This window comes from Phlebotomus papatasi, chromosome 1 (assembly GCF_024763615.1).
Source record: "Phlebotomus papatasi isolate M1 chromosome 1, Ppap_2.1, whole genome shotgun sequence".
NCBI classification, from domain to species: domain Eukaryota; kingdom Metazoa; phylum Arthropoda; class Insecta; order Diptera; family Psychodidae; genus Phlebotomus; species Phlebotomus papatasi.
In genome coordinates, this window is record NC_077222.1 from 80,994,601 (window position 1) to 81,020,412 (window position 25,812).

The window sequence follows — 25,812 nt, forward strand, 5'->3', positions numbered from 1 at the left end:
TCCTACAAAACATATCTTACATTTGGACATCTTTATAGTTTGTAATCATCCACAAGAATCGGATTTTTATCAATTCAGAATAATTAAAAAAGATTGTTTTTCACAGAACATTCATATGCTGCTTTGGGTACTCAGAGTCCCAAAAGAGACGAAAGAGTTAAGGACGATTGGAAAAGAAAATATTTTTTTCCTGTCTATCTAAAGTTATTTTTTTCTTATGTCTGTACATAATTGTAAAGTAGAAGGTTGAAGGAATCTAGAATATTTTTTGCAAGTTTTTAGCTATTTGCTATGTAGTAAATATTTAAGCTAAAAATGGCGAATTTTTAAAATTTTGAAATTCATAACTAATTTTATTTATTTTTTATTAATAAATTTTTTTTTAAAGCAAAACCCTTTTGGCAATAAAATAAAAACTACAATACTCATACATAATATTTTTCATTAAAGCGAAAAATATTACTTATTGGTATTGTCAGAAAAATATTTAAATTTTTGGGCTATTTTTATCCCTATCGTTTATAGAGGCACAAAATACACCGAATCAGACTCTGTTTCTGTTGGACTTTCCAAGGTTAGAAGTAAGACTTATCATTGATTATGTTTCCCAGTATAATTTTTATTTTAGATTTTCAGTCCGTAAAAAGTATCTCGTCGTTAAAGGGTTAAACATATTATTTTTATTTGTGAAACAAAACAATATACGTACGATTAACTTTAATTTGCACAAGATTCATGTCGAAGCAAATTACGTTATTTCCAAAGAGAAAAATTTATTTTGAAAGCCCTTAGGGTAAAAAAAATGGGGTAATTTGGAACCATTTACAATTTGAGACATTTGAGATTTTCTCAGTGTTTTAGAGATTCCAAAGTAAGAAATCTGTGCCTTTTTTCTTAAACGTCTTTTTCTTCTACAGTAGACTCTCGCTCAATCGGCTCTTGTTCAATCGGGCACAAAATTTTGTTAACGACTTTCACGTTTGCTTTTAAAGCAAATTTGTTCAAATTCGCTGTATTTCCCCTTGTTTTATCGTGATTATTTAAATTTGAGAGCTTTTTGTGGAATTTATAATGATTGTAATGCCCAAATCTCTCGATAATTTGGATAACATTTTGCCCCATATGCCCGATTGAGAGAGAGCCTACTGTATTTTGCGGTCTTTGTTTTCTCTTTGCTCATCTGAAGCAGTGAGAAAATCTAAAATGTTCCAAATTGTAAATGGTTCCAAATTATCTCACTTTACCCTACATTTCGTTTACTTGAGATTTAGTTGATTTTTCGCAACAAGGGGTCTCGATATCTCAATAGACCTACCGCCTAAGGCGAGAGATTTTAGTGTGTAAAACATTGACGAAAATGTAATTTAATCATTGTTTCGTTTTTAGTTACGCCAATGCGGTTTTCAGACTGGAGATTTAGCTAAGTCCCTGAAGGTTTTAAAATCCTTAACAGTCACTAATTTAATTGATTATTCAGAATCTATTGGGTCATATGCCTTTAACGGGTCCCGGTCAAAATCCCGAACGCCAAAGGGAAATCTTCTGTGTCTTAGAAAATAATTATTCTAAACATTTTCCTCCATATAATTTCATTAATTTCAGGATTTTTAAAATTCGGGATTTTGGCTTTCGGGATTTTCGCCTTTTCGGGATTTTGACGTTCGGGATTTTGGCTGCCACAGCCTTTAACATCAATTCCTAAATGAAAATTAACAAAAAAAATCTTGACTGATAAGACATAATAGTTGTTAAACCATATGGATAACCCTTATATGGCTTCAAACCTAAGACTTAGCCCAATGAGCAAAACTTGGCCAAATCGACGAAATTAAATTGAAATCTCTGAGTCTGTCGAGCGTATTTCGACAATATTTTGTCAAATTTTCGAATTGGTCAGAAAATGCTCTTTGGGAGCCATATGGCTTAACTGCTCTAATTTTTTATCCTTTACGATTTTTTGGAAAAATTTAACTTGGGATTGGATTATTAAAGATGAGTGACCTATTAGGTTCTCAAAAAGCAATAAAGTTGCTCGATAGTCAGGATTTTGAGACCTTCGGGAACTGAGATAAACCTCTAGTCTGAAGACAGCTTTAGCTTTGAATAAAAACCATTGACATCTCTCTACTGGAGATAACCTGCCTTCTAACTCACGGTGGGCCAATGCTTGCTAGAGGATAAAGCTTATCCACCGAAATACTTTTGCCCCGTGGTGGAAGGATTAGTCAATCCCCGGGGATTGTCCAGGAGCACTAATTTGGATCTAAATTAGCCCTATAAATACGCGTGAAGATTTTTTCCTTGCTCCCTGTACAGACCCCTAACAGGTCATTAACAGTAATGTTGATAAAGTTCTCAAAAAAATTATCAAAAAAGCTATCATCGGCAGTTCAAATGCTTTTAATTTAAGTTGTTTGCCTAAAATTACTTTCTTTATTTTGAAGAGATTTTTAATAACATTAGAGCAAGAGAACAGATATATTTTAAATTATTAAAGAATGTTGCAATTTTTTCTGTATTAAAATATTAAGGGTTTGAATTTTAAAATCATCTTATTCCTAATAGACTCAGATTAATACTTGAGAGATATATTTTAACAATGTGTACCTTTTTGAGTTAAATCATAAAATAATTAGCATTAATTTTATGTTTAAATGTTACACTCTTTCACGCTTTTTACCCATTTCAAAGCCTGTCGCACTTGACCTTTAAAACCTTTATGTAGGAGTAAATGATTTTAAGGTGGACTTTTGCAATACAGATCTGAACTTGAAAGCTCTCCGTTATTATGTAAACCACAGAATAGTTTATTTTAAAAACGAGTGGATCAAATGTATATTTAACCCATGACAGTATATTTTTTCTCATAAAAAAATATTAAGTATATACCTATTTTTTCTAAATAATCAAAATTTACTCTCCATATCGACTCTGAAAGCTATCAGAGATCTACTTAAATTTTGAAAACCTTAAAAGTTTTTGGAGGCAAAAATTTTGACGAATGGTTCAAATCTCTAAAAATTAATCCTTTTAACTTTAACCCTTTAAAGACGAATGTTTCATACAATGACTCATGAGGAAATAATTTAATTTCATTTATTCAAATATTTAACTCTTTAACGCCTAATTACTCCGCAGAAGTAGCATTAGAAAAATCACATTTACTACTATAATAAAATTTTTATTCATTTAAAATTACTTTATAGTGCATTGAGTCATAGTTTTCCCGACATTTCTTCTGAAGGTATATGTAAATAAACGCAGTAAATGTTATTAGCTGAGTTTTTACATTAAAAATATGTGTCTTGACAAGTTGTGCGGGAACTATGGAGTTAAACACATTCTTTTTCTTATAAGAATATCGGACAAAAATAACAATTTCTTCCTTCTGAAGAAAAATATTCTAAAAATCGTACAGAACCGGTATGACTTTTAATTCTCTATGGAAATGTTTATTCTCCAGTTAAAGTAAATGCCGTTATTGAAAAGGGTTTTATCAAATACGTGTGTAAATTTTTGCTTTAAGTACTTATTAAAAAAAAAGATCGAAGTCCAAAACTTTTTATAGAATGTTTTTTTTATGAACTTCCTTAAATGTTTTAGGTTTCAATGAATTTAAAAAGAAATGGTAATTTTCTAGTTGTTCCTTTAAAATATTTTTTCTTATAGAAGACATCAATTCTAAGAGTTTTTCAAAAAGAATTTCTTTTATTAAAAATATCACTTTAGATAAAATGTGTAAGACGGCACGGGGCAAAAAATTGCAATAAGTGACATATTTATTACTCGATCTATTTTGTCTTCAATCCACATTTTCCTTTTGCTTTTTTCTAAATAAACCATGAGAATTTCCTTGTCAAACTAAGGAAAATGACTAGAAAAGCACATTTCCTATTTTGATAGACAAACGGAATTGCTACCAAATTATAGACGAATCAATGTCAAATAATAATTTAACAGGATAATTATTTCACTTATCGTAGATGTGGGAGACTTTGCCACCCTGCTGATCTTAATACGGGCTTTAGACCTAAGGCTTAGCTATATAGCTTAATTGCTCTAATTTCTCATCAATCACGGTTTTTTATTTGGAAAAAACCTACCTTAAGATTGAATTATTAAAGTTGAATTACCTGTTAAATTCTCAAAAAGTATTAAAATTAATCGCTATTTAAGATTTTGATACCTTCGGGAACTGGGCTAAGCCTCTAGTCTGAAGACCGCTTAAGCTTTTTCTAGTACTTAAGGATGGTCTTCACCAATCTTACACCATGACCGATCGGTAGAGACCATCCGTAAGTAGTAAAATGCAAGAAAGGCTTTTGAACAACAGGGTGACAAACGGAGGGAAATTACACATATGTACGGTACAAGAATCCGTAATAAAGCGAATAAAAATACAAAAAATCACTCCAATCAGCTTCCTAATATTTACCCCAACATTTTTGAATACTGTGAAAGAAATGCTTTGTCAAATTAACAAGACGAGTTTGAAAAAAGGATGTTCTTCCATACAGAATATGGAAAAGTTTTGTCAAATCGGCGGCCAACTGGATCTTGTTAAAAGTTTGTCAAAAGGGTGTTTTTCCGTACAATATGCAAGAAAAAGTTTTGTCAAATTGGTAAATAACATCCTTTTGACAAAATTTCAACAAAATCTATTTGTTCATTTAACAAGACTTTTTTTCAGAGTAAGAGAATATAAAGATGTTTAAAAAAAGATCATCAAGATTTTGAAAGTTCAACCATTTTAGAGAGCCTTTCAACCGAGTTGCTTCAATTTGGATTTTTTGGAAAGGTCTTTCCAACCACGTTGCAGGAGTCTTAAGCTATTAGGTGTGATTCCTTAACATAAAAAAAGTATTTATGTTTACATTTTTGTATTTTTTTTTGTAAAAAAGTGCCTTCCAATTCTCTAAATTATTTTTTTTATTTACGCGTTAGAATAATGTAAGATAATGTCAAAAATATTTTAACATGCGCACTTCTTAAACCTTTTTTTTTGTTTCAAAATGGTTTTCTGATTAGTAAATCTATTTGATCGGTAGTAAACCGTAATGCACACAAAAATTATGCGAAAACATAAATCATTGTAAATTCGAGTATTTTGCAAAACTGGGATGCTTTGTCATCATTTTATAAATTTTACAACCTTGTTGTTCTCGTTCACTTGAATGTTAGAGTTCTTTAAACACATTAATATTACAATTTTTTGGGGCGAGTTTATTAAAATATTAGGGGAGAGTGGGGCACCTTTGAATGTAGGGCAGCTTTCAAAGTGGGATTTTCAATTATTTTTAAATAAAATTGAGCCTTATTGTGATATAATTTAGCTGCACAAACAGATTGAGAAGCTAAATTGTATTATGATATGGCTCAATTCCATAGGAGAAAAATCCCAAGTTCAAAGCTGCCCCAGGTTCAAAGGTGATCCATTACTCCCTAGAGATCATTCGGCTTTCAGACTTGAGATTTCGAACAGCCCGGTTCCCGAATTTCTCAAAATCCAAAAGAAAAAAACATAATTTTTTGGTTTTTCAGAATCCGATAGATCATTTGGCCTTAATAATCCAAGCCTATTCCAAAAAAGGTTTTGATAAGCGGACAAATGACAGATAGATTTTGTTAAAATTTTGTCAAAAATTTGTTGTTTACCAATTTGATAAAACATTTTCTTATACTTTATATCGAAAAGGATCCTCTTGAGAAACCTTTTTTGTTATACTAATGATTTTTTTTAGAGTAAGTCGAGATCTTCCAAAAATCTTGACTGGTAAGATCAGGGGCCTATCGACATTTAATTTTTCATACGTTTTTACATAGAAGCACTGAAGACTATTGGCAAGTTTTTTCCTAAAGACAATTAACTTATAAATGTACTAAAAGCTATCTAAATATACATATTTCATAGTGCTCGCCGAAATAATACAAGAACTACGAGCAAATTTGTTTAAGACGCGGTGCAATATCTGCAAAATTTTTACAAGGAAAAGTGAAAAATATCTTCACTTTAATAAGGCTTGATGGGCCCTTGGATAAGATATTAGAAAAGTTAATTTGTATGGCTAGGGGAAAGTAATCTCCCTTCGAACGTTCATGTCTTCGAATAATGTGAATTTTCTTTTATTTTTCCTAAAGACTTATACACAATTATCACATATTTATCAATAATTGATGATAAGCTAACTAATATTTAATAAAAATGTGTAAATCTCTTACGAAAAATAAAAGAAAACTCACATTATTCGAAGGAATGAACGTTCGAAGGGAGAGTACTTTCCCCTAAGCCCTATTTCTGAAGCCTGTATTATAGTGTTTGACTCAGAATAGAAAATCTGATACTAAATGTTTGAATTTAAATCTTTAAGCTTTCTTTGTCTCAGTGATCTCTAAAATTTCAGATTTTTAATTTTAAATGTAGGGTAAGTGTGCCAAATTTCGGCATAGTTGCATGCAAGCGCCAAAGTCTCAAGTTTGAAATGTAATATATTTAATGGAAATTGATTTTTTTTATTCCTTCTACTTAAGGAGTGTTGCTTAGAACCTTGTAGAAAATTTATCGTCTTTATTTACTTTAAAATCATTCTTAATACATTTTAAAATGAATAAACATGTATATATTGCTTTTGTACCCTATTTCGGCCACCTTTATTCTCATAGTTCCTTGCCCTTCGGGAATTCTTCCAATGTCTTTTTCACGTCATCTCGTTTGTCGAAGCTGCATTTTTTGTTATTCTTTTGCATTGTATAATCTCTAGAGTACGTAAAATCTAAAAATTCATGGAAATTCAAGGAACAAAAAAGGTGGACGGAATTGCAAGCTGGCCGGAATTTGGCACACTTACCCTAGTATATTGGGAAAATAATTTTTTTTCTCCTCTCTCTTTACAAATTGGCCAAATAAAAAAAAGCCAATCAAACATTTACGTGTGTTTTACACAATTTCTTTCTGTTTGATAATTTTCAATGAAATATTTGCGAGTGTCATTAATACATTCAATAAGTCAAATATGGATTTCCCAATTAGTCAGTTAAATGCATAAGTGTTTTTTTTATGTCCATGAAAAAAAGTGACTTACCATGTCCACATGTTGTTGATATAGGCACATGGATGGTAGTGTTCAAGACGCTCTGCATTTGATTGACAAATCTTCCGCAAGAGATCCACCCACTCTTTCTCCTCCACGCAATTTGCCGTTTGAACGTACAGGGGACGATCCTTCCTCACGATCTGTCGACAATAGTTTAAACAAAAAGATTACAATGTTTCTTCGTTTTTTTTTTTAAATGAAATTTGCACTTTGTGTACAAAAGACATATAGTGAAAAGAGTCCATGGGAGAGATCGAGAAAAACATGTGGAAAAAAGAGAATGAAAATGTTGTGGAATATCATGTGATGTAAGAGGCTTTTTTTTCTTCTCCTCATATACTACACATCCTCTACTCTTTCTTCTCATCTACGCGCTCTCTCAAGAGTCAACGATTTTGGATGATGGGAATGGCGAGAAGAAGCAAAGAAAAAAATCAGCCTCTTTTTTCTCACTCCTCACTGGCACTGAATAAACAATTAAGTTGATTTGCGAAGTCTTCCGACTTGAATTACAAGTACACTTTTTTTTTGCACTTCTCTTGCAATAATTCAACATTGATTACATTGTGGGAGAAACTCTTTTTTTTTCCTTGCTTCTCCGCAGCCTCACTTGTTCCATCCATCCCATCCATTGGTTTGAGCAGAAAAAAAAAACAACCATATGACCGATTTTAATACACGCAGTCTTCTATATGTGCAATTCAGAATGAGCACAAAATGTGTACAAGAGAATAAAGCAATTAAATTCCACTCAGTAATATTAATTCCACGCGTTCAAATGACACATAAAACTCACATTTAGTGACTCTCTGAGATGAATAATAAATTATTTGAGGGAGTGAGAGACACCAGGCAAAAATATGTGAAAAATAATAAAATACAAATATGTCCCAATTCCCATTATTGTGTAGTTTGTCCCCAAGAGCGGAAATTGACATGAGCATAATAGTGTTGGAGATGACCCACAATTTTCATTATTTATCCACCTCTCATAATTACGTGGGCTCTTTTTCAATGGAGTCGTTAGATTTATTTATTTTTATATATTTTTTTCTTTTTGGTGCTCTTTTCTTTTTTTATTTATTTACTTTTTTTTTTGAACTTACCTGGAAAATATTCTGCATCTTAAAGCTACATTCATTTAATCTCTCAACAGCTAAAATGTCCGACAATGGTATATCACAGGTGGGTTTCTGGCCCTTAGATTTTGAATAACTCAGCGATTGGGTGGTCAAGCGAAAATATCTCTGTTTGAAATTCCTCTGCTTGAAGAAGAGTTTCTTATTTTGAGCTCTCTTTGTCATCATCCTGCAACGAACATTTAACATTAAGAATAGCAATTAAAATACAACAATTGCAGGAGGAACAAAGACGAAAAAAAAGGAAATAAAAACACGTAAGCATTTTCATACAAAATAGAAACACAATGATAAAGAGAGATGACAAACAAAACATCTCCCACTTATAAACACAAAACTCCTTACCATTCTCTGTAACACAATCCACACAGCGCACAATTGAAAATTGTTAGGCATCATAATAATTTTTAAGAAAAATCACACATGTTAGATGGAAAATATACTCATTAAAATTTGGCATTATAGAGATAATATAGAAAGCCCATCGACTTACCCTTCTTTCAGCAAAATTGGCTCTTGTTCCTTACTCCCATCGCAACTGGCACCAACTGTTGAAACAACCTCGAGGAAATGCTTTACGGCCATCACGTGCTTTTCCGTGGAAAATGCCTTGTACAGTTGCCCTGTATATTCTTCCTTGCACAATTGCTGAGCCGATCTCGAACTCACCAAATTTCCCAGAGATTGAATTGTCTTTGATATGAGCGTAAATGTTCGATTTGTTTGTTCGTCCTAAAAAAAAATAAAAGATAATTTGAAATTTTCGTAGTGAAATTGGGAACTAAAAAAAATTAAAACTAATAAAATTAAAAGCGTAGGGTAAATGTCCTAATTCTAAACCATTTCCAGGCACTTTAACTTTGATAGAAGATTCAACACATTAAGTTCATATTTTTTTTCTGAAGAGAATTATGGGAAAGTGCTCTCCCTTCGAACGTTCATGCCTTCGAATAATGTGAATTTTCTTTTAGTTTTCTTAAGAGACTTACACATTTCTATTAAATATTAGTTGGTTTATCATCAATTGTTCATAATTCCGTGATAATTTAGTGTAAATCTCTTACGAAAAACAAAAGAAATTCACATTATTCGAAGGCATGAACGTTCGAAGGGAGAGCACTTTCCCCTACATTGATTTGCTCCTTGACTCTTCTAGAATAATACTGTTTTGTGAAAATTCTTTAGATATAATTTGAAAACTTCTTAAATACAAGAAAAATACGCGAGTGTAAAATGCTTCTATTGGAAACAAATTAATCCAAATGGAGACAAGGGAAAGTTTCTAATTGAAGACAAACAGCGTAAGTGAAACCGCGACGAAAGGCTTCCAAAACCTTGTTGAGTTGCTCTTGAGTGCAGGATTTGTTCTTATTCATGGTCTTTTCTCCTTTCTCATCTAAAACAATAAGAAAATCTCTCCAAAAAAAATTATATTTCCGGGGTTTCCTATTGAAACATTTGCAGACACTTCAGAAAAATCCTTTTTGTTTACGAAATACGTAATTATTTCATTAGAAAACTTCACGTACCGTTAACAATAAGGATTAGCACTTAATTTAACTAAAATTAGCCAGAAATATGACATAAATGTTAAACAAAACGAATAAACAACAGTCACCTCATTGTGTTTTTTATTGGAAAACATGGTCGATCGATGAAAAATCCAATGATGAAAAGGTACACTTTTAATTTTTCTGAGAAATTAACAAATTAAAATTTGTGAATATGAATAGATTTTCGCTTTATTTAGAACAAAATTAACTAAATAATGAAAGTGAGGTGTAGCAAATATATAAATATAATAATTTAGTACTGTATTTATCATGAAAACAGTGACGTTTCCATTTGGAGTAGCGAAAAATTTTCATTTGAAGCAGGTTTTGAATTAGCTTAATTTACCCAATCACTGAATAGGAACACCTTTGAAATAGAGCTTCTTTCTCCTATTTTTAAATGCAATTGAGACTTATGCCCTAGACACACTTACGACTTCAGCCGAGAGACGGCTTAACGTAATTATAATCTTACATTTTCATTAGTTTCTAACTAATCTGTTTCTCAGCTTAAGCCGAGAAATGGTTTAGTTAGTGGGAAATATATGAGAATTTAGACAAATTATTATTTTGCATATGATTACGCTAAGCCGTCTCTGGGCTTGAGTCAGAAGTGTGTCTAGGGCATAAGTCTCCAGTTCCATATAAAAATAGGAGAAATAAACCTTATTTCAAAGGTGATCCTATTCAAAGGTATGCCCCACTACAACATCCCCATATCCTGAACTTTTCTTTTCTACAAGTAATTTATCAAAAGTATGTTCTTCATTACAAAATGTGTAAAAAAAATTGTGAAGCACTCCAAATGGATCTTGTCAAAATTTTGTCAAAAGAAGTTTTTTTTTTTCACGTAAAATGTGAGAAAAAGTTCTGTCAAATTGAGAATTTAATAAAAATTTTAATACTATCAGTTTGACCACTTTACAAATCTTTTCTTTAAGAGTAGTTTAATTCGTAAAAATGGGTTTAAATGTTGGGTTTATTGCAAATTTTTTCACATAAGTAATTTTAATGTTTATCGGTTAACAATCGATTTAAATAGATTTATTAACAATTTAAAAATGAAACAATATTGGTTCACAATCGTTTCATTACCAGGTCATAACCTGTGAACCAGTTCAGACTTCTTACAGAGTCAAAAGCCTTTCCAACGAAGCTAAGATTGCCCAAATCTATTTAGAAACAAGCTCTTGGCATCTTTTTATAAACTTAAAAAAACATCAAAAACGGAAAAAAATCGCGAAAAAATATGTACAATGAGTATGTTTTTGGAAAATAATAATGGTGTTTTTCTGTTTCATTGTATATTGCCAAATTTTATAATTATTTGGAGTTTTCAGAAAATTGAAAATCGAAAAAGGGAAAAAATATCTTTATTCTCGAAAATTAACTTTTTCGTATTTTTAAATATGTTTCATAATGCGTGTCATTCTTGCGCAGGGGCCATGATGATCTTCTCTGTATCGTTTCAATTTTAGTATATGATCTACCGAAGCAAGAACGACCTGTTTTTGTTTTTACTCTTTTATTAGGATTTTGTCTATTCAATAAATCCGAACATGTTCTTACATGACTGGCATATTACAACCTGAGAAAGAGCTTTTACACCGTTTTGCTCTCATTAAAACGAAACTGTACTTCGAAAGCATTATTGATGAATAAATTTATCTATTTATCTATTTATTGCATATGACGAATATTTTGTCCATAGGTATATCCACTTCCAAGTATCCCCAGTTATTTCTTCTAAAGGCTTTTCTAAATTCTAAGAATAAATCCCTCAAGAATAACTTACCTAATTAACCGTTTTAAATAATTCTTTTACTTTGCTAGCCATAATCGCTAATATACCGGCAAATAAATTATCAAACAAAGAATTTGAGTTACAGTAAATTTACCATTTTATTTAATAAATAACAATAAAATAATAACATTTTCCATTTTGGCGAGTATTCTGCATTGGCCAGTAAATAAATGAAAATTATCCATGCAGAAAATAATTTAATCTATGTCTAAGATACGTACCGTCGTTGCGGGTGACTTTGCACGTTTTTTCGCTGTTTTTCAACTTTACCCTCTAAAAGTGGATAGTTAAAGTGAAGGGAGGGGGGTGAATGGATAAAATTATTTGTATTCAGTTGTTAATGAACGGATTTTGTGCCACTAACATTAATTTTATAATATTTAACCATGTTAAAAAAAATTAAGAAAAAAGGCTTGTACTTGGGATAAGGTGCGGGTGACTTTGCACTTTTTGATAAATACTAAAAAATAAACCATTTCTGGTAATAAACGACAATTAAGATCTTCACATCTAAGGGTAAGATGCACGAGATCTACAAGATGACGTGGTCGCCATCTTGATTTGACGTTTCTGTCCGCCATTTTGAATAACTGTCAAACCCTAAAACTGCTCCGATTGGGTTGAAATTTTAGTATGTTGTAGCTGATGTTAAGACCTTTTCAAAACGCATCTATGTTCTAGTCTACGTCAAGTATTTACCTAGATACAGAGACTCAAAGTTTAAAATTTTGTAATACTCATATTTTGACGGTCTTTATTTTTTAATCTTCAATATTTGAAACCTAAACGAAATGCCTCAGTAACCATTAAAAATGGTAGAGATTTTTATTTTATATATTTATTTACTCTAACATAATTTAAAAAAAAAATAAACGAAATGCACATTTAATTAATTTTTTATTTTTCATCTTTGCGAAAACAGTTTATAGGATTCTCAAATAATGCGCTGTTATAAACAAAAACATTACTTTTCTTTTTATTTGTTTGTTATATCTCATCGCCTAACGATAGCGCTGTCTTTTTTGTGATGGTTTTGATAAAAGAAACTCCTCGTTGTTCTGTATTCATGAAAGTGTCAAAATTTTAAACTTGGAGCCCCTATATCCAGACAATCACTTGACCTAGGTCGGATTTTATATATGTTCTGAAAAGGCCTTGATATCAACTAGAACATACTAAAATTTCAGCTCAATCGGATGAGATTTTTGTTTTGACAGTTATTCAAAATGGCGGACAGAAACGTCAAATCAAGATGGCGACCATACCATCTTGTAGATCTCGGTCATTTTATCTTAAGTTCCCAAAAAATTGGATAATTTTTAACCAAATACTTCTATAATAAAGCTTTAGAAAGACCATTATATGCAATTTTATAACATAAATCATGCGTTCTTAGGAAGATAATAGGGAAAAAAGTATTTGAATAAAAATAATCAACACAATCGAAGTGGATTATTCTAGCCAGATAAATTTAGAATAGATTTGAGTAATTTACTACTCTGAAATCGATTTTGGAATTGCCCCTTCATAGATAACTTTTTCACGGAGCCGTTTTTTGACAAAATACCTATATTAGCACTTCATTGACTATTACTGAAACTATAACAATCCTTTTGAGGATCATTGTACCTCACTTGGTACATAACATATCCCTATATACTTTGACATGGTAGACCGGATCAGCGAACACCATCAGTAAGTGCTAGAATTTAAGAAAGTCTTACGGACAGTAGAGTGCAAAGTCACCCCCCGAGTGCAAAGTCACCCGCAACGACGGTATAGCAAGCCTTCATGCATTTTTTTTTATTTTCTGTTTTTCCAATACTTTTTCAATGTAAGGGAGTGTGGGCTAGTTTCACGTATACATTGCTTTCGAAAATACATATTTTTGAGACAATTAAACATTTATGATTTTATTTAAATTCATATATGAACCTTCGAAATTTCTTTATTTATTTTATTTTTAACACTTGAGCCCTTTGAGCCCAATGCGCCTCATACCACTAAACCCACAAATAGTTTTCAATTTCAATTTTTTTTTTTAAAAATAGGGGGAAATGGGACACTTTTGAATTGGTGTACCTTTGGAAAATTACCCTTTTTAATTCAATTTTGACAAGTTTTCAACGAAATTAAAAAAAAACTCTGAGTCTTACCATAATTTAATTTAGCTTCGCAAGTAGTTAGTGGTACTTATCATGATAAGAAATTATCATGATAAGGTTCTGTTCTTCTGAGAACAAAAGCCTAATTTCAAAGGTGACCTAATTCAAAGGAGTGTGAACCACTTCTCTCTACTGTCCAAAATGTTGGAGCAAAATGAATAGCTTTATAAAAAACACTTTTACAATAACAAAAATATAATACAAGAATATTGCAAAAAGATTTTTTTTGAGTAATTTTCAAAAAATGCAAAAATTTGCTAAAACTGTATTATTTGTGAATTTTTAGGAATGTAAAAATTTGCAAAGAGTTTTTTTTGTAATTTTCTTTTTTTTGTTAGTAATTGAGCATGAGAAATATGGTATCGTTGGGAAGGCTTTTGAACTGCCCAGTAGGGGAATACAGTTACAGTATGATAAATAAAAATTTTTTTTTTGGTTTATTCGGAAAAAAGTAATAAAAATCAGATTCATATCAGATACTAAAAGTTTCATAAAGCTCCTTGAAATGGCCATTTGATCCATACTGGGCTTTAATGGTGTCCTGCTCCCGAATTTTAACGCAAAAATTTGTCATAGGGGAAACTGAGGCACCACCAAACACGGGGTACCACCAAACACTAATTTTTATTTCTAAGCTACTTGGACTATATCGACCAATTCTTCAGTGGACAAGCATCCCTATAGTGCCTATAAATTCCTATAGGTCTTATACTCTGAAGCCGAATATCCGATTAAAAAATCTCAATGTTTGGTGTTGCCCCAGTTTCCCCTATGGCATTGTCATATCGTTACACAATTCCCCTACAAAACCTGTAAAGTAAATTAATTTCATTGCAATAGATTTCTTGGTATGATATGGGCATATTATTGATACAAATGTCCTTTTATCTTAAACTGATCTTCGAGTACATCTACTTAAAAAAAACGTGGTAGTTTTACCGTTAAATGCAGTAGCTCAAAAACAGATTGACATAGTTACAAGTAATAAAATTAAAATTAAAGTTAAGGACAATCTAAATAAACAAAACAAGACATCGATGGATTATCACTTGCTGTATATCATCTGTATGCATGCAATCATCACTTATATATCAATAATTCTAAAAATTATGCAGACTTTACAAGAATTGCTGATTTAGGTGACGACTAATTTACGACAATTTCTGGTCCAAGCGACGATAATTAGGTGGGGTGATAAATGTCTGCTCTATTTTAATGTTGTCTTAACAATGAAACAAGTCAAATCGGCACGCAAATTAGAACAATCCTCCTCTTAATGTTTTACACTTTATACTACTTTGTCTTTAGTTTCCTTCATTTACTTTTTAATAGTTTGTATATTTAAAGAAGTAATTATTGCTCCTTTATCTCTTGTTTCAATGTAAGATCATTATAAATTTATAAATTTTCCAACTTCTCCATTCATCATTTTCCCAAAATAATATCCTCAAATTCAGTTGAAAATGTATATTTCTACCATTTCCACTAAATATATTTAGAGAGCTATATTCTCAAACATTTTACTGAATATATCATTGAAAAAACCACACAAAGACAAAATCAATAAAATATGATAGTTTCAGTAAATATAAAAAAACTCCTCAGAGAGACACTTGGTAAAATACAAAAGAGCAAAAGTTTTAACCAAAAGAGGGTTGAATTTGCGTCCTAGGCATGTCTCTATTTCTGTGTCAATCCTCCTCATGGAACAATAAAAAATGTCCTCCCACAAGTACACCACTTGACGTCATCGATACGAAGAACAGGACACACGTTTTTTCCACTCACTCTCTGTTGTAATATTATCCGGTGAGTGCACATTCATCTACCCCGTCTACTACCCCGTCCTTGCCAGATGAATCAACTCTGTATTTCTCATGCCATGCCTAACTTCAATGGATGGTAGGATTTTGTGGCAAAAATAGATACCGCATTGAAAAATATATTAGGAGAGATTTAAGGACCAAGAGTTTGTAATTCGATTATAATTTTTCCATTAAAAATCTATGCTACCGTGTTTTTTTCATATATCTAGCTTAAAGTATTACATTCAGCTCCACGTTTCGTCATCCTCCCCGTGTTGGTGACACGTGGCTGAAGCAATAAAGGGCGTTCTACCCCCTCATCCTCTTCAGCGAAAATTTGAGATTAATGACATGAGAAATTTGGGGCAATCTTTTAGCAAAGAGTTTTCTGTAATAAAATTGGCCTTTGAAACGACAGTTCAGAAAAGACGGATTTTTTATTAATGGATTTATTCATTGAAGATGGCATTAATTGCATTTCCCGTATCATTAAAGTTTTAATTCTATATGGAGATTGATATTACTTTGATAATTTCCAGGTATTTCCTCGTAGGATTTTTACATAATTTAGAGAAAAAGGAGATCACTATGTTTGTTAAACACAGAGTCAGAGGTTAAACTGTTAGAGATAACGACTTATGCCCTAGATACAGTTACGCTTTAAACCGAGAGACAGTTTAACGTAATTATAATTAAAATAATGAAAACTAAAGTTCCATCAGTTTCAAACTAACTATAAGGGCCTTGACAGACCTGAGGATTAGCCGAGAGACGGCTTAACGTAAATATATTAGAAATAATCGTTAAACTACATTTCCATCATTTTCTATTAAGTCGTCTCTCGGCTTAAGTTGTAAGTGTGTCTAGGGCATAAGCCATTCCTCTTAAGCCGAAAGACGGATTAGTCAGAAACTGATGGAAATGTAATCTGATCATTATTTTATCGGCTTAAGTCGTAAGTGTACCTAGGGTATTAGGGTGCAGAGTACTCGTTCCAAGTCGATCTACGCGTCAGTTACATGATCTTTACATGATTTGATTTTCCACTACCCTTCCATATCATCTCTGAAATCGTTTTTGGAATATAATTAAAAGCAAATTCTGCCAATTTTCATATTTGGATGATTTATAAAGCGTTTAGATCAACTTTTATTTATCTACGATTATAACTTTGACTCATTCCCTCAACGCTTCTTCAAGGTCGAATGTTTAACTGCTTTTGAGTTCGTTTATTTCTTAACCGATTTTGTCAAGTTTTAGTTCCTTGGAAAGGCGTCTGAATCTGAATCCTTAATAAGTTTGAACCGCCTCATAGCAATTAGGGACCCATTTTTTAATTCTTTGAGATCGAGTGGATCAACCATTTTAGTAAGATAATAAATTTTTACTGATACTTCAAAACGCAAGAACCAGCTTCAGCACTTCTTTAGATGAATTATAATTCGGCTGTGATCCAGTACACATAAAATGCAAGAGAATGCCCCAATTTAGTAGCATGATGCTTTTCCCGAGACTGCGACCACTAAACAATTTTATTAATTCTTTTAACCCTTTAAGGACAAGAGGGTCAAAAATTGGTGGTCAGCTACACTCACTTTTTCCGACGTCTTAGTTAGAGGTAACTTTTGAAGGCTGTAGAAAAAAAAATTGTTGGGACACCGGTGTCCCTATCGTTCTTAAAGGGTTAAGAACCAGTAGTGGGTCACTGGTGTGGTGTGACCCTAAAAATCACTTTTTTTCATATTATTTAGAAAACAAAATAAGATTCTATAAGTAAAAAAAAAATATTTCTGTATTTGAATAATCCGTTTCCCATTTTTTAACCTTTAGAGGACGAGGGTGTCAAATAATCAAGAGTACGACCATAAAAATCTTGTTCTGACTTTTCACAGGAAAATATACCGTTAGATGATCCTCACTTTTGTCACTGTTAACCCACTGTACCCAACGTTATTTTTCGCGTATTTCCAAAGGAAATTAGACCTAGCCATAATTTAACTTAGTACTTTAATTTAATTAAAATTAATCAATAAATCTATTTAATTTAGTTTTTAATGTACGTAATGTATTTTTTTACCAGCTCCGTATACCCTCACATCCCCCTCCTAAACATATTTTTAATTTTAGCAGAATTTTTAATTCCTTTCCGATCGGATAGGCGATAAATTTTTTAATCATTTTTTCGTATTACGTTAACTCGTTCAGTTAATCTATACGAAAAATGCATGTGATAAAATGTTCATATTTTGGAATTAGTTACTTACAGATTAATAGATGATTATTGTGATAGGACAAAATATCTATTAAGGAGGCGTGGGAAGCTCCTATCAAAAACAAGTCTTTAACGGTCACTAAATCTAAATACTTAACAGAAATATTCATTTCAAACTCGATTTATTTATATAAAGTGACTATTCAAGAAAACAAATTGACAACCAGAATTTACATCAGGAAGAAGTTTGAAGAAAAATTTCATTAAAATCGATGCGATGTTAAACTTACCGAGCACAATTTTATACAAAATCTTTGCATAAAGTCACTGTGTACCGAAAAAAGAGCAACAAAATGTATTTTTGCTTCTGTAGGTTTATTTTTTTCCACGTGACTGAAGAAATAAAGTAATTAATAACTAACCCGCAATGTTTTGGATATCAATTATACCCAGAAATAAATTATTCAAAATCGTGTAGTTTGCGTGTGACGTGTAATGTGCTGGACGACATAACCCGGAGAGACAGTTTAACGAATTTATAAACAAAATAATGATAAGATTACATTCCATCAGCTTTTCACTGAGCCGTCTCTCGGCTTAAGCCGTAAGTCTGTACATGGGTTAATGTAATTTTGAGGTCATTGATCTATCAATTTTTTTTTAAAGAAGTATGACCTAAAATACTATTATGGGTTTTTATAACAAAAAATCTGGTTTTTATAATCAATCCTAATTTTGCAACCAATAAGTCCCATTCATTTTGTTACCATTTTTATCATTTTCTGGTCTTTTAGGATTCCGAGTACTCGAAGAAAAATAGAGACGCTGGGAAAAACATTTTTCTGACTATTTAAAATCGATAAAATCCGATCTAGGATTTTTTGCAGGATTCAATTAATTCCTGAACTTAAATATTTTAAGTTAAAAAGATCATGGAATTAGCTCACTAAATTTGTAATGGTTTGAAAGGAGTTAGGGTAAGTGTGCCAAATTTCGGCATAATTGCATGCAAGCACCGAAATCTCAAGTTTGAAATGTAATATTTTAAATACAAATTGATTTTTTTTTATTCTTTCTTCTGAAAGAGTGTTGCTTGGAATCTTGTAAAGAGTTTACCGCCTTTATTTACTCTAAAATTATTCTTAATACTTTTTAAAATGAATAAAAATATAGACATAGCTTTGGTGCATTATTTCGGCCACCTTCATTCTCATAGTTCCTTGCCCTTCGGGAATTCTTCCATATTTCACATATTTTTTACGTCATCTCGTTTGTCGAAGCTGCACTTTTTGTTATTCTTTTGCATTGTATAATCTCTAGAGTACGTAAAATCTAAAAGTTTATGGAAATTCGAGGAACAAAAGAGGTGGCCGAAATTGCAAGCTGGCCGAAATTTCGCACACTTACCCTAAAACCCAAACCAAATTGATTTAATAAATAAAAATAATTGATTAGAAGAAAAAATAACACTTACCAATGGTTCGGTGGTTAAGTCAAAGAGTTTCGGTCCAAGGATGGCTGGTGCGAAGAAACGCAAAAAGATGAATCCAGACACAACTGAGTATCTAACTTCACGATTGTCAGGAAAGAAGTGTTTGGCGGATTCCTTGAGATCATGGAATATTTGGCATAGAACGGCGGGACATCGCACAGCACTTGTAGTGATGGCATTGAACACTCTCTCCACATACTCCTGCAGATTCTGCAGATTACCATCGATGACACTGGTGTCTTTCAGCCGTGACGGATCAATTTCGCACGGTTTCTTCTCCTGAACAATATCATCTACCACTGGCCGTAGTGTCTGATGCAGATACTTAATTCCAGTCAGTCTCATTGCTTCATCCATCATCTTGGACACCAGAGTATTGCCACGGAAGATTGTCGTGGGATCCGTAAGTTTAGAGATCTCATAGTCAGCCAGTGCTTTGATCATTGGGGCTATTTTGTTTTTGTATGTGAATAATCTCACTAGCGGTTGAGCCACATCTGTCTTATTGGACACCACTTCACCGAGAATGTGAACGGCCGTCGTTGTCACCGGTCGCTGTTCTACACTCTGCAACAGAAGATTGAGCAGGGCATCGTATGTGGCCAGGGGAAATACATGATCAGCCGCATAGTGGAGCCTCAGCCGAAGGGTACCCAGGGAACTGTTACAGCTCAGTCTTGTGCCATTTGGTGTGGCACATGATGTCACTGGGCGAGAATGGGATGGACGTGGTTGAAGGAAGTACCAGGCATCTGGTTGAATGGCATTCTGCTCCTGACGCCCGCGCAAGGGCAATTTCACCTGACCGAGAAACACATCTTCACCCATTCCACCACTATGCCATACACCCACCGTGATCTCACAGAGATCTGCTCCACCGAGTGGCACTATCGTATACGCATTGTTCCCATCACTCTTCGAATCCCCATCAACACTCATATCAAATACCACAGTTTCATCAAACACTGGATTGATAGTTTTTTTGCGGATCTTCGTACGCTTCTTAATTACACGATTGTTGGAATAGAGTGCAGATAGGACAACATAGGGATCACAATTGCCATTCTTCTTGGCCAAATTCCCACACTCCACAATCCTAACTGCCACACGACCCTTCATCTCACCCCGAAAGGGACTCAGAGTGTCCAGCATATTGACACTGGTCTTTTTGGATTGTGTACCACTCCATAAACTGAGATCCGTATGTCCAAAGATGCTCTTTGTCTTTGTCAATGTATTGCTTGTCCTTATCGCTTGTCTGAGACTCTCATTTCGTGTCACATTTCTCTCACTTTCATATCTATCATCATCATCATCTCCAGCCTCATCGTCACATTCACCACTACTGGTCACATCATCAAAATCCGACTTTCTCTTCAGATTCCCCGCACCATCGTCCACCGTCACCTGAATATGTGCCAATCCCTGTACCTCTGAATCTGCATCCACTGGCCTCAATGAGAACCAGTAATCCTTGTCATTGTACTCATGCAGATCCTCTCGTCGGATTGCCACCTTTCCCACTGCCTTCACCTGCTTCAGGTGCCTATCCCGATCCCACACATATACCGACAAATACCGGAAATACCGTGGAATCTCAAATTGATACTCCTCCCCGAAGAAAGGTGTTAGAGTCCGTTCAATTGTTGGCGTCCGACAGATCTCTTCCTGATCGAGGGCAATTGTGCAATAGACATCGCGGACACCAGTTGATCCATTTGCACCCCCATTGCGTCCCACGAGGTCTTTTGCATCCCCTACAAAAGTCCCCCAGACAGCGACAGAGAGAAAGAAAAAAAAAAAAAGAAATTCATTTAATCACTAAGATACAGCTAATTTCCCCCCTCTCTCTCTCTCGCCATCCTCCAATATAATTTGTATGAGAAAACCTCCAAATAGATTAATCAAAAATCTAGCATGAGAGTACCCAGTGAGAACAATTGGTTTATGGAGGCATTTTCAGCAGTCCAATCCATCTTAATTTTCATGTATTTCAGCTTATTCATTTGACTGAAACTTTAATGGATTCATATTCTGACCACATCCAATTACGCATTTTTAAGAGAGAGAGAGTTCCCTTTCAAAAGCCAAAAAAAAAATTCATACTGTTACGAAAAATTCCCAAAAAGGCGTGTAATCGCAAGAAATAACTTGGTAATTAAAGACCTAAAGACCCAAATAAAGACCAGACACAATGGAAAGATGTGATCAAAGCGTACAATTTGTTTTAGTAATTTTTTTTTCTTCAAATTTCTTATAAAATTTTTGTAAATTGTACAGATTATTTGATTTAATTATAAGTGTCTAGAGGCGGAATTTGATACGAAGAAAATGTTACGCATAGTCAATTCCGAAATTTAAACGTAATATTGGAAATAAGAGTGAAAAGTAATGGCTTTCTTTTGGTCATTATCAGGGGCATGACATTTCTTATATTTTCCATATGTTTCTAGCGAACCGAAAAAACTTTTGAGTTTATTAGCTGTTTTCTGTCATTGTAGAATGAATTAGTAAAAAAATACTAATACAAAATAAAAGCCAATTTAATAACGAAGAGGCAACCGAAAACCCTAAATTGGCACCCTACGTAGTTTTGGAGATATCTCGTGAAATGTGTACGAAAACAGGAAAAAAATTACACTAAAACTGATCGCATTTTTCAGAGCTGATGTCACCCCTCTGGTCATTATGAATATTAACTATTAAAGAAGCAATTCAGAAATGCAAAAAAAGTAAATGATACGAACAAAAATATGATTTTTTTTTACTTAAATCTGTATCTAATACCCTGTTTAGATAACTTAATACCCTTTCAAGAAAATGTAATCTAAAAATGTAAAGCTTAATCCTTAATTGACTTTTCTATAGACTATAATATTAAACCTTTTCAATAAGTTTTTGAAGAATCTCAGGTAATCACGTACACGTACTCAACTAAAAACCACAATTATTGGAATATATCAAATCGACTTGCCAGAATATAAGTCGAATAAGTCGATTTTTTTTGTAAAAAATCGTTTTTTCGCTTTTCGGGTACACCTTGATACCCTCTACCTTAGCTGTGAATTTTATACCGGAAAGGTAACCCTCTAACAGTGTTTTCTTTAATACGCGAAAAAAATTGTAAGAAAGCGTTTTCTAGGATAATTATGATCCAATAAAGTCGAAAATACCATCCATTCTTTATTATCTCTATTAGTTTAGGCGCTAGGTGAGAAAATATAAAAATTTTTTGAAACTCTTTTTGCTTCTAAAATTCACATTTTTAGGGTAAGTGTGCCAAATTTCGACCAGCTTGCAATTTCGGCAAACTTTTTTGTTCCTCGAATTTCTATGAACTTTAGATTTTACGTACTCTAGAGATTATACAATGCAAAATAACAAAAATGTAGCTTTGACAAACGAGATGACGGAAAAGGATATTAGAAGAATTCCCGAAGGGCAAGGAACTATGAGAATGAAGGTGGCCGAAATAGGGCACCAAAGCTATGTCTATATTTTTATTCATTTTAAAATGTATTAAGAATGATTATAGAGTAAATAAAGACGGTAAACTCTTTACAAGGTTCCAAGCAACACTCTTACAAAAGAAAGAATAAAAAAAATGAATTTGTATTTAAAATATTACATTTCAAACTTGAGACTTTGGCGCTTTCATGCAACTATGCCGAAATTTGGTACACTTACCCTACTTTTTTTTTCAATTTTTTTTTTTTTTAAATAAAATACACAAAGTAGAACGACATATCTTTCAGTAAAAAATGAATTTAATTTAGTCAGATAACTTTAAATCGGTATTTTTATCGAAATTGGAAATGAGTTTTTTTGCACAAATGTTTTTTGTTGCTTTTTCTCTGACCTGTCACACGAAACTGGGGATAACAACTAAACGAACAGTCTAAATGAGTTCAAACTTCAAACTTTCAAGAGATGTTTGTAAGACTATTACCGAGGACACTAAAGCACTTTTAAATAAATAAAACCTTTATTGTCGCTGTAAATGTGATTTTTGTGAAAATCGTCTTGAGACGGTCTTACCTGATAGAGGGGTAATTATTCTCAAAAGTTATACGAGTTTCAAATCTTAAAAATCATATATTCAGCATGCAAAATTTCAGTTTGAAATCGCTCTCCTGTAAAGTTGGCTATACGCGACTTATTCGTTTTATATTCTAAGCCATCGAAATTTCCTTTCTAAAACTAAATTATGATATTTTTTTTTAATATTTTCAATATTGTTCTAATCAATGTAAATTTAAAACTGTATTACAATGTATAATAGATATAATATTAAGGCAATTTTATTGGAAAGAAAATTATAAAGTTAATAGTTCATTTTGATGAGCACCATATGATGTATATTTTGATGATATAAAAAACCATACATAACTCAAAAGAAATTAATATTTCGGCATAGTTGCTTGCAAGCGCCAAAGTCTTAAGTTTGAAATGTAATATTTTAATATAAATTGATTTTTTTTGTTATTTCTTTTTAATGATTTGTTTTCCTTATAACCATTTTAAAATGAATAAAAATATATACATAGCTTTGGGTAATATTTCGGCCAGCTTTTTCATAGTTTCTTGCCCTTCCGGAATTCTTACAAAGTCTTTTTCACATCATCTCGTTCTTCGAAGAGACATTTTTTGTTAATTTTTCGCAAAAACTAAAAAATTTATGGAATTTTGAGCAACAGAAGATGTGGCCGAAATTGCAAGCTGACCAAAATTTGGTACAATTATGTCCTCTACATACTAGAGAAATTCATGTCCATATTGAAGAATTGTTCCTAGACAAGCGTAGGGAATTTTTTTCCATATGAACATAAATTTCTCTAGTATGTAGAGGCCATTATCCTAGGTGCCCTAGGTACTTTTCCTCAATTCAATAACAGACCCTTTTTCATTAAAAAAATTAGGTCTCCTTGAAAGCAAAATTTCTAGACATGCGTAATAAAATATCTGATAGTCAGTCAGTCTCATTAGATGGAAGGGAAACCTAGGGCAGAGAATACCCTATTGATAATTTCGTCAAAATATTAAAATTTATATAATATATTTAATAAAATGCAAGTAATTATAACGTGTTTTCTTCAATCTACTTTCCCTTGTTAAAGGCCCTTACATATTGGGGAGCAATTTTCATTAAAAAAAATTGACAAATGACAAAATTTTGACGATTCCACCTACAGGAAGATTCCTTTAAAAAAAAACGATTTTTGATGAAAAGCCTTACTAGAGGAAATTCAAATTTCTTGTATATCAGGCCAAGTTCTTAAAGTGGTAATAGGTGTTCTTTTTACCTTACACCTTATGCTCTAAGAAAGTCTGAAATTCCAAACTATCAAACTCTTCCTTTACTCAAAAAAATATCAAAATTAGTTAATTTAATATTATTAATGAGAAGATGTTACAAAAATAAAATGTTGTCAAAAAACGCTGTTTAAAAAAAATTAAAATTTTAGTAAATAAAAGCCATAAAAACAAATATTTAGACACACGACTTAAGCCGAGAGATGGCTTATCGTAATTATAATCAAAATAATAATAAAATTACATTTCCATCAGTTTTTGCCTAAGCCGTCTCTCGGATTATTTAGTGGGAAACCGATGAGAATTTAGTCAAATTTTTTCCAAAAAAAAGGGTGTTAAAAATGATTTATTTTCGTCTATAAAAAAGGGAAAATCTGGGGTGGAATGATAACTTTTCGATACTATCGAATCGATAGTATCGATAAATCTATATCTGTTAGATTAAGTAAAATGTCTACTTTTTACGGATTGTTAGGCCATTTATTGCAACATTCTTAAAAGAATGAGGCAGTTGATAAACATTTATATTGGATACAGGAAGCGCAGCTATCGTTTAAAGTTTTCAGAATCGACAGTCGATAGTGTCGAAAATAAGTTATCATGGTCACTCCTGTTTTCTTTCTGAGCTATCTTACACCTTCGACGTACGCTCACCGTTTGCCCTTTCACTTTTTTAAACGTTAATTTTTGTATTTGAAAATGTATTAAGATTTTACACATTTTTTTTACAATGCACCATGATGTCAATAAGACATGAAAAGAATGCAGACTCAAGAGTTACAATTAGTTAGTTTTCTTTTTTCAAAGACGCGACAATAATAGTGGCTAATTCAATTAAAAATGTAATAAAAAAATCATTTAAGGCTAAAAATCTCATATTTTCCGCTGCAATTATTCTACCCTTTACCGCCTTTACCTAAGTATGATCTTTAGATTCTTTTATTCTCCTCATCCTGTACAGACATCAAGAGGAAGTACAAAAAAAAAGGCTCCGCAGGGGTAATTAAAAGCGAAAGAAATCAACATTTAAAATAAATAAATTGCGTCAGTGTCGAAGAAGTCATTCTTTGTTTTGCATCCGTTACAAAAAGAAAACACACACTCGAAAAAAAAGGCACATAAGAAGACCAACCCGCGAGGAAAGAAGTCAGTCAAGTGAGAATGAGGTGAAGACTATAAAAAAGACACACTGGGACACATAATTTAATATTTTATATGACACCCTGATAATCACTATT

The 25,812-nt window shown here is 32.5% G+C and overlaps 1 protein-coding gene and 1 non-coding gene across 2 annotated transcripts in view; both read right to left on the reverse strand.

The window, feature by feature from the left end:
- The window catches only part of LOC129810322 (GTPase-activating protein), a 35,029-nt gene that overhangs the window by 2,550 nt on the left and 6,667 nt on the right, over window positions 1–25,812 (reverse strand). The window contains exons 2-5 of the mRNA XM_055860714.1: window positions 19,244–21,018; window positions 8,724–8,962; window positions 8,198–8,399; window positions 7,080–7,231 (exon numbers count right to left, since the gene is read on the reverse strand). Of these exons, the coding sequence (XP_055716689.1) occupies window positions 7,080–7,231; window positions 8,198–8,399; window positions 8,724–8,962; window positions 19,244–21,018 (2,368 nt within the window). The remainder of the gene's footprint in view (window positions 1–7,079; window positions 7,232–8,197; window positions 8,400–8,723; window positions 8,963–19,243; window positions 21,019–25,812) is intronic.
- Window positions 11,178–11,285, reverse strand: LOC129800124 (U6 spliceosomal RNA). Its single transcript, XR_008751598.1, has one exon. It is a non-coding gene; the product is annotated as a U6 spliceosomal RNA (small nuclear RNA).